This window comes from Helianthus annuus, chromosome 4 (genome assembly GCF_002127325.2).
Source record: "Helianthus annuus cultivar XRQ/B chromosome 4, HanXRQr2.0-SUNRISE, whole genome shotgun sequence".
Classification (NCBI taxonomy): Eukaryota; Viridiplantae; Streptophyta; class Magnoliopsida; order Asterales; family Asteraceae; genus Helianthus; species Helianthus annuus.
In genome coordinates this window covers 19,946,308-19,956,704 of record NC_035436.2, presented here as the reverse complement: position 1 = coordinate 19,956,704, position 10,397 = coordinate 19,946,308, and the positions used below count along the sequence as shown (strand labels likewise).

Genomic DNA, 10,397 nt, shown 5'->3' with positions numbered 1-10,397 from the left:
TTTATCATTTCGTAAGTTCAAAAACGGATATTGAATGTTACAATCATGATCTTGATCATTCAAACTCGTAGTAGTTAATTTTTTTTTAACTGAATTCATGTCGAATAAGTTAGAAATTAAATTCCAAATTCAAATTGGCAAGTATACATAAAGGGTTGGCGACGCAGCTTGTTGTCCGTCTACCTTCTGTTTTGATATGACTTGCCAAGTATGAATGAAAAGGATTTCATCTTAAAAAAATTGAATCGAGTTTTGAGTTGAACATGAATTTAAATTCCAAATTTGAATCGAGTTCCTTGAATTTAGTTTGAACTAGAATCAAATTCAAATCCAATTTAAAATATTCAGAATTCAATTCGAATAACTTGAGTAATTTATAAATCGATCCGTTAAACGTCCTGTCTTCACCGACAGATTATTAACACTCATTGAAGGATCACCGACCAGTTAGTCATTGTTAAAATTTATTAGCATCTTTCTTAAACCCTTAGATACTTAATTTGAATTTTATAATATTTTTTTGTTTAAAAATATTATATTACACTTTTTAGGTTGTGCTTAAAGTCACTAGTTCTTGGTCTTAGGTAATTGATTTGAAAGGATTCTATACTTTGGTTTGAATGCATAAAGAAAGGCCGAAAGAGCTTTTGGAATACATAACATAAAATAGAAGAAAAATAAATTTGGCAGTTTCCTGGGGGTTTCGTAGTCATAAAGGGTGTTGTTTAGGGGCTAAATTGCTTAATATAATATTCATGTATCCTTTGTTCGTGGCGGACAAAAGTATACGTTTATAAGTAGGATTAGTGGGTGTTTGAGTTAGATTTTTTTTTTTCGAAAAGGGACCATATTTTGAGTTGAGTTAACACTTAATGTGATATTTTTGTTATCATGTCGATCATCACTATAGAGTCACATGCTTAGGGATTTGATTTATTTTGGTAAATATATGTTATGTAATATGTGTATGATATAGTTCGTGGTTTTAATTTATGAATTTATGCTGCTGTATATGATTAATTTTGGATCGAAATAGTTGATATTAAAATATAGATTATGTTTGTTCCAACACATGTTTTATGGTTTAACTTAAACACATGAATTGATGTTAGTATCCTAATATGGGTTTCAATTACTTTAACAAATTATCTAGTTTTTGTAATTTAAGGGAAAAATTAGTTAAAAAGAAATACACTTCCCCGATAATAATAGATAAAAACTTATACTTAGTAAAATAGTTTAAATTTGTATTTACAAATTTGATTGAAAATCATAAAGAGGCTGTTTGGCAACTTCTGAATGGTAAAATGCTAAATCAGTAAGAGATTTGAATCTGGACCAGTAAGAGGTCTAAACCATTAAAGGTTAACCGTTCAGAGGCAAATGTCTGACCAATTCAGATTAGAGGTCTTAACCATTCAGACTTGGTATAATGCTTAACCATTCAGATGCAAATATCTGAACCATTCAGACACCTGCTCGCGAAACAAACAGTCTGAACCATTAAGTGTTGAACCAGTAAGAGGTTTGAACCATTAAGAGCCCCATTAAGAGCTAAAAACAGCCCTCAGAACGATGAAGCATGCGTTGAACACTTGAACCTAATTGAAATGCACCGAACCTTGTTGGGTTATGAGTAAAGCATCCAAAGGTTGGCGCATCTCGTTGAGCGTGGAGAAGCGTTGGGAAACCCAATTTCTTTCTAAGGATAATGCCCCCCGCCTCGCGCGCCCTGCCTCGACATAGAGCTTCGCTTGACGCTCTCAATGGCTAGGCATCACTCTCATTCTGAGTTATTCCAATTTCTTCATGATTTTGTGTCGCGTGCCCGCGTGGAACAAACAAACAAAATGTAACTTTGTTTAAGTTTATTAAACTTTATTTTATATATTACTAGATGTTATGATATTTTTATTTAAGTTTATTAAACTTTAAATGTAACTTTTAAGAAATTTGATGGCCGACAATAAATTTGATGAACGGCGATCTAATTGCTTGGCATGAATGAATCAACGCAACCATGACGTTGTTTACGTTCTCCACTTAATTTGCCGTTAAAAAAAAAAAAAAAATTTAGTATGCTGCCTTTAGTTTATATATATTTATTACTAGGTTATCACCCGGGACTGCTTCCCGGGCTAGTTATTTAGATAAATCATAACCATAAGTGTATAAATAAAATAAAATACAAACAAAGTGGCATATTACATAAATTACTGAGAAAGTGCATATACAATTTGAAGATAGTCAAATCTCTTTGAAGTTGCATATCATTGAGTTGCCAAAAGCTTTCTTTAAGTAAATCGAGTCTCCTCCAACCAAAAGGTCGGATGATAGTCTTTCAATTGCTAAACACCAAACTGCAAAATACACACCACGATGTTAAAAATGTTTGGAATGGGTGAAACTTGTATTTTTTCCTACGACATACAAACGAATGATCTACAAATTTATCAAGACTTTCCCAATATGGTTGTCTTCTTGAGACCATAAAAAAAGTTTTTTTTTTTCAAATACAACCATTATGGACCCATTAAAAGTAAATGGGTCAAAATTGTCAACAAAGGATGACCAACCTTCAGTGGATTCTTGGATATTTAGTGCTGGTCCAAACGGGTCGGGTAAGGCCATTTACAACACAACTTAATTAAAACAATAGTTGCTAAATAACTTACAGAATTTGCGTTAATGATGAATTTTAAGGCAACTCAGCCACCATATGAAACGACATGTGCCATGCGCATCTGTTGAAGCTCTAGTATAGTAATCTCTATTTGTTGAAAGATGTATTCTTGAGAAATTCAAAATCTTGACATGATGTTTCTTTATGCTTTTATATATACAGTTGTTCCTGGCAAAAAATAGGGTGTAGAAGTAAAAAAAACAACCTTATTTATCGATTTAAAAGAAAGAAAAATATAACAATAAGAAAGCTTTTGTTTATAATACTTTGAAAATATAAGTGATGTGTTATTGGGTACTACAAAAAGAATAAGTTGATCACAAAAAAGTCAAAAATTATAAGTTGATCACAAAAGTTGAAAAAATTATAAGTTGATCACAAAAGTAAAAAAGAATGACAGACTTTGAATCTTTATACATCCTCAGGTGACACGGTTACTCAAACTTGCATCTATTTTATTCTATTAATGTGAAGCTTGTTCAAGTGTATTTAAAGTTATATAAGCTTTAATAGAAAAGAAAAACACTTACTTCATGTACACAAAGACTAATAGTACTCACCAGAGCATTTAAACCGAACACCACCATGCCAGAGCATTTAACCCGGACACTTGCTTCAACCAATTTTTTTGCTTCTTTCATTTTCGATCTACAATGTGGGAAAACGTTAATAAAAAACAACATTTTTTTATGCAAAAGATGACAGAAGAAAACCGCAAATAAAAAGATCCTAAAAACAGAACATATATTCTCTCAATCATGTATGACGTATAAATAAAAAGATCCTAAAAAACAGAACATATATTCTCTCAATCAAAATAGAAAGCATTTGCTCGAGATATATTTATGGTTTCTTGAATCCAACATATATTAAACTTCTACAAGTTTAAAACTTTTAGAAAATTAAAATAAAATATTTATATACATTCAATAACATAACATGAAAGAGTAACACGTAAACTTTATTAATAAACACAGACTCCTAAAAAACCACCAATCTAATATTGTATATGAATTTTGGTTACCAACTTTTATATATTAACACCAGCAATTTAAAATCATAGTTTGCCACTAAAATAATGGAAGAAGCTTGATACAATGGTTATCACCTGTACGTGTACACAACAATTTCCTGAATGCTTAACGAAACTTTCTTGATCTCCACATGATATTTAGTTTTAATATTAAAATAAACATATAAGACTATTTTTAAGTAATTGGTTTCAAGATGTACTCTATGCATATATATACACACACATGCTACTCGTAACTCGTAAGTATAGTCGAAAAGGAACTAAAAATTGCCTTAAACTGGAAGGATACCAAAAACGGGCCACAGACCAGTCGGAAAGGAAGAAAAAAAAACAGCTTAACTGGAACAACACCAAAAACAGGACGCCGACGATGGGCCGGCAGACATCGCCAAGTGGATTATAGTAAATCTCTAAGTTAAACCAGCTTAACTGAACCATCACCACCACATGAAAGAAAACCATCTGAAACAACTTCAATTAAAAATTTAAGTATAAACTTATCTTATTATTTACCAAAAAATAACTTTCACAAAAAGGGTAAAAATGGTATACCCTAACAACTCCTCCAAATCCTCTAGAGCTAGGTTGAATGAAGGTGTGTCTATCGTGCATTCTTTTGCCAGTGATTTACCAATGTTGCCCTCTTAGCATCCCATAGCTTTACATCTCTATCTTTACTTCCAGTTAAGAAAAAACTCGTATTTAGAATAGCCGATATTCTTGTTACACTCCCTACAAACAGGGTAAATTTATTAAGGGGCCGATCCGGGTAATGTATTATTGTAACGGGTCAAATTAAGAAACTTACCAGAGTGAGCTTTTGGTATGTACCACAACATTCCATTTCCATTTTGATCCCTGTGTTTATTGTGCAGACCTGCGGTTGAAGATGCACTGAACTTTTGTTCATCGTTATCAGAATTCTTGTGTTTTTTTGGTCTTCGTGTGGCTATGTAACGGAAATCATGAACTCCGACATCTCCGCCTTTTCCACCTGTCACTATTAGCGGAGAAATCGAACTGCTTCCCATCTCATCAGCAAACACACAAATGGACCGCGTGCCACCTAAAACACACACGCACGCACACACACACATTTAAGTCCAATATTGAAGGAACCCGCTATTCCACTCCAGACCTTTATAGAAGGACAAAGAAAAACAAAAAAAATCAAGATCAAAAAGCCACAAGTCAACTAATTAATTAATAATCTTACAATTCTTGACTTATTACACACTTCCAATGAAGAACAAAGGAAAACAAAACCCCCAAAAAACATTAATATCATGGCTTAGAATGTGACAGTCTTTGCATTTGTTCATATTTCTAATATCTAAATGTCGATTTAACTTCACACTTACCAGTAAACTTGTAAGACAACACCACCACGAGTTGAACCTCATCAGCATCTCCCGATTCACCAATTCCAGAAACCAATATGGAAATTAGCGGTCTGTTTATCCCAAATCCTCTCTTTCTCTCTCTGGCTCTCATTCTCTGCGATGTGTAGGTGAAAAAGATAAGAAGGCAGGGTGGGGAATGAACACGTATAAAATGAAAGACACAATCGAAGAAAGGCCAAACCAAAAATCATATCATTGAAGGTTGAATGGAGCAGAGGATTGAAGAAAGAAGGCGTGAATGAGAAGATTGTGAATTCTAGGGTTTGAGGAAAGAAGGTAAGACGTTATATATGGATCCGTTTTCATGACCCGAATTCACATTCCAACCCAAAAATATAAACGGATCCCGCATCAAGATTGCTAATATGTTTTGCCGTCAAAACCAAAATTTAGAGCCCAGATATTGCGACACGTGTCCCAAATTTTATTTGTTTATTATATATAACTAGGTTATCTACCCGTGTGATACACGGGTTGAACAATTTAAGTTCTATAAAAAAATACAATATGAAATGAAAAAGCATTCTTGACATAATTTATAAATATGTAAATATTTCTTTGTATATACGAGTTGAATAATGGGATATCGGGTATTATAATGTTATGAAAAGAAAACAATGATAGCAAAAATAAATTAGTTTACAAAGTCAAGCCCAAACGAATATGAAAGAAGTTGGTGTATATGTTTTAAGTATATGAAACAACCATCAAATGTACTTCACCCTACTCTTCATCATACAATAATAGAAAGCAAAGAAAACAACATAATGATCATAATGTTTATAAAACTGAACTCCGCACCTTTAAATACAAGCAGTTTGAGGCTATAAATCAGTACATGCTAACGTATTAACTTCTTAAATCGCTTGAGCTTCTGCATTATTCCTCATTTCCTCCTTAATCTTTATTAGTAGGTGAATTCCTTTTACCTGTAAACAGAAAGGAATAATCAAAACCAGAAATCACTCAACAACATTGTGTTTTAATTAATCATATTATTAGCTTTGACCGCCACTTCATAAAAGTTGACCAAGGCTAATAATTGTCTTTTAATGAGACAAAAGATAGAAAAATACCATCTGCCCTTTGCATCAAAATTTGTTGTAGTACTCTCCCTTGAAAATTGGAAAGAAGCCAATACTTTAGTTAATTCTGGCCATTTGGTCAGTTATGTCCACTTTAAAAGACTCCCTTAATATTGACTTATAAAGTCAAAATTACCAGAATTGGATAAGCATATAAGTTACGGCTAGAGTTATAAAAATTATAATGGTGGCCTGAATGTCTAGTTTTACATTCATCCCAGTCTGGATAGCTAAGTTTAATTACAAAAAACCTATATCTGCTTCGTTTTTGTTTACCATCTTCGTATCCCAAAACAGCCTTTTTAATACAAAAGATAAAGTTACTTTACTTACACTACAGAATGGTAGCCACAGTTCTTTTTTGTCTGCCCCCTTCGAATCAGTTAATCCGCAACCTGACCCGTTTCTAGAAGTTTAGTGACAAAATATTAGTGGGAATGTTTACATTTAGTGACACTCTTGAACTGTGGCCACAACTGACAAAATAGAACTTGCGATGTAGGTTGTTAGTTACAGGCGCATATGTACAAAATGGAACCTCGAATAGTTAGTAACAGAATTTACTTTTTGTTATCAGGTCATTCTCTGTTTTTGCGAAGATGAAAAAAGCAGCTAACTAATTCCTGTTTGAAATGGGCCGGATTTTATTACCTGAAATACATTTTAGTGTCGTTGTCATTATACCCCAGAAAAATGCAGCTGAAATCGATGATGCCAGAGAGAGAAACAATAATGAAGGTGCTAGAGATAGAAAGTTCGTCGTATTGACCGGCCATCATGACAGAGATAACCTGCAAAAACTACTACTACTGCAGTCACAACCACAATCGGTAATCACTAAAATCAGAATCACTTATCAAAATTGAAATCAACATATGAAAGGGAAGCAACGATATAAGCCCTAATACTTATACAGCTTCAAAATAAAAAATCAAAAAGAGAAATCAACATATGAACATGGAGATGTGTTGATGATAAAAGAACCTGTTCAAATCCAAAAAAACGTGCCGCGATGAAGATAGAATACAAGTATTTCAGTCTGAGAAACCGAGTAGGAAGACTGGATATATTTAGGGTTTAGTTTAACAATTAGGAAGATTGGATAGATTTAGGGTTTAGTTAAAATTGGTGGGTCATGGGCGACCCAAAGCACAGCGTGTTGCTCCACTTAAGAAAATGGGCATTAGGCGGGAAACCCACATATGTGATGCTCTCAATGAGAGACACCTGTCCCAAAGCAGGTTTTATTTATTATATATAGAAGATCTTAATAGTTAATGTTTTTTTTTTCTTTTTTCGAACTAAATTTTATAATACGCAATCTGTTTAAGATTATTATATATTAACAATCTAATTTTGCATAATAGATGATTTATGAGGTTGGGCCACACTTTTCAGATACTTTTGACCCATTAACTTATTGTTATTTTGTTAAAAAAAAGAATTTTGAAAGGTGTGAATCATTCGCGCTCCCTTGTACAATAGATCCTCAATTTAAATATCTCAATGAGAAACCCCAATCACCCAGACTCGAACTTGAGATCTGGAGGAGAAAACTTACCCTGACCCACCACAGGTGGAACTTAAATACCTGTGGCCACTACTAGAGCACTAGTGATGGTTTGTTAAAATTTTAAACTGAACAATTTAGCATGTTTAAGATAAAGAAATCAAAACTAATATATAACTAGTAGGTTATGTAAGTGCATTGTGGTGGCTTAATTGACTCGTATCAAAATCAAAACTACTGACGACGGGCCAGTGGGGAAAGCCCACTTTACTCGCTTTAGACTATTTTGCTGGAGGCCCAATTACGCGTAGGCCCACAAAACAGGATTACCTTGTCCACTAAGGTTTCTGCTCCTTTTTGTAACGGGCGGGAAACAGCTAAGCAAAAGGAGCAGAGTTCATTAAATGCCCGATAAGAAAAGGATCTCGTCTGAACGATGGTACTTCGCCGGTTTAGCATTAATTGAGGGAAACATCTTACCATTGGGGGTAAGACACGTGTCTGCACCCCCCGAGAACCCTCAAAAACCGTCGGATCATGTGTGGGAAATCCTTAACAAGATAGGAGCCTGCTGTTATATAAGAAAGGATATCAAGGAGCTAAGGCAGGTATCATCTCCGGCATTCCCTCATTTACTACACTCTCATTTACTCACTTCTCATTAATTTCCGACCAACATTCTCCACATTTAATACATACACATATCAATTAGATTCACACCAAAGAAGGAACCTTCCGGTGAATATACTCATCGGAGGAAGCTCCTCTCATTTCCCGGCAAGTTTACTTACTCTCACGCCGGAGCTTGGTCACGGATCCCCTTCCCGGGGTCCCCCGTGGCGAGGCTATCGGTTTGTTCCTTTGTAGCAAACGAAGATAAAGGCTCTTGACGTCAACGAAGATCCAGCTAACGTCAGCCGGGAGTTGGGTATTCGACATTGGCGCCATCCGTGGGACCTCAGCTTGCTCGGTGTTCCCACATCAAAACTCGACGTCCAAAGAGCAGCTTATCCCATCAAGAACAACATGGCAACCCCACATAACTCACGTGTCACTCAGACGACACAAAACGATTTGGATAAAGTCACCGTAGAAGATATTACCCATGAAGAGGGTAACGAGAACCAGGTAGAGAACCCGGAAGAGACAGAACATATTACTCCTGACTTTGTGGCCATGCACAGGGAGAAGTTAACAAAGTATCTTGAAGATTTAAAGAGACAGGAAAAGCTCGACAGCCTTAGGGCTAGACTTTATTTTGACACACCCTCCAACCAGGAAGGAACGAACCTCCAAAACAAGAACAACAATGGTGACCAGCTGGAGACGTTTATGACTGCCCTGAGGCAAATGTCCTCCGAAGAAAGGGAGGATCTTATCACAGGCCAGAAGTCCAAGGAGAAAGGGAAGGAGAAAGACAACTTTGGTGATAGTGGCTTGGATCAGCCATACCTACCACGAGACTTAGCCGAGGTCTCAAAGTTCACACGAAGGATCGCGGAAGCACCTATGCCCCCCAAGACGAAGTTACCCCCAGGATTTGACCGTTATGATGGAATAAGAGGCCCCGAAGATCACTTGCATGCCTTCCGGGGAGCGGGACAACTAGGAAGATGGCCCATGCCAGTATGGTGCCACATGTTCGTGCAAACCCTGACGGAGGGAGCTCGGCTTTGGTTTGACAGCCTTCCCCCGGAGAGTATAGATAGCTATGAAGAGCTGAGCGAGAAGTTCCTCAGGAACTTTGGCCAATAGAGAAAAGTGGTTAAAAATCCAAACGAGATCCTTCACATCAGACAAAGAGATAACGAGCGAATAGACCAATACATGGAGAGGTTTGTCAAGGAAAGCATGAACATCAAAGATGTCCCAGAGATCATGAAGATCAGCAGTTTCATAAACGGGTTGAAACATGCACAGCTGTGTGAAAAACTGGGAGAGGAATTCCCCCACTCTTTCGACAATCTTATGGACAGAGTCAGGGCCTTTGTCCGGGGAAAAGATACATTCAGCAAAGCGAAGGAGACAGATGTCACGCCTCGGAGGGTCACCCCAGTTGCAAGGCCCCCTGATAAAGGTACACCTTATTCCCGGAAACCTGCCTTTGATAGGGTGTTGCATGACAGGGCAAGGCCCTCATACTCCCCATATAGACCCTGGGGGAGAGGTCCCCTCCTTACTCCGATAGCTTCACTCCTCTCACCAAGACCCCAAGTGAGATACTGGCCACAGAAAGGATAAAGAACTCCTTTCCGAGGCCACCACCCATAAAACCGGGACCGAAGGCACAACCAAACGAGTATTGTGATTTTCACAAGGGCTTTGGGCATAAAACCGATGACTGTATGTACCTGAAAAGGGAAATAGAAACCGCGGTGAAAACAGGGAGGTTGGCCCACTTGGTCAAGGAAATCAAGGAGGGGGGAGGGGATCGCAAAGGAAGAGATGTAAGGGAGCCGGGGAGAGCCGATGTTGATATGATTATAAGGAGGAACGAATTCGATACCACCAGAAGTGTAAAGGCCAGGATCCTAGGCTCCCCGAACTGCATGAAAGCTCCCATCCTTATGCCATACCTAGAAGAAAATGAGGTACAACGACTCCCCCAGAACATCTCGGCCATAATAGCCAGGCACAAGGTGTCTCGAATACATGTGGACGGAACAGGGATGTAAGAGACAGG

General features: G+C 36.8%; 1 protein-coding gene across 17 annotated transcripts; it reads right to left on the bottom strand.

Annotated features, from left to right (window-relative positions):
* Positions 1–2,145: 2,145 nt before the first annotated feature.
* Positions 2,146–7,387, bottom strand: LOC110886331. 17 transcript variants are annotated; one of them, XR_002562751.2, is made up of 12 exons: positions 7,189–7,387; positions 6,856–6,995; positions 6,538–6,610; positions 6,196–6,234; positions 5,921–6,048; positions 5,078–5,213; positions 4,525–4,854; positions 4,269–4,448; positions 4,057–4,178; positions 3,244–3,331; positions 2,676–2,851; positions 2,146–2,360 (listed from the first exon to the last, which is right to left on the bottom strand). XR_002562751.2 is itself a non-coding variant. In XM_035989604.1 (12 exons), the coding sequence occupies exons 6-11, from the start codon at positions 5,208–5,210 to the stop codon at positions 2,834–2,836; spliced, it is 618 nt and encodes a 205-aa protein (XP_035845497.1). In that variant the 5' UTR covers positions 5,211–5,213; positions 5,921–6,048; positions 6,196–6,234; positions 6,538–6,610; positions 6,856–6,995; positions 7,189–7,379; the 3' UTR covers positions 2,146–2,360; positions 2,676–2,833. The 17 variants fall into 17 exon arrangements, 8 of the variants coding, with proteins under 8 accessions (XP_035845497.1, XP_035845491.1, XP_035845494.1 ...); XR_002562759.2 differs by having other exon boundaries at positions 4,525–4,782; positions 6,856–7,013; positions 7,189–7,385; XR_002562758.2 differs by having other exon boundaries at positions 4,525–4,782; positions 6,856–7,007; positions 7,189–7,385.
* Between the last annotated feature and the right edge of the window lie 3,010 nt (positions 7,388–10,397).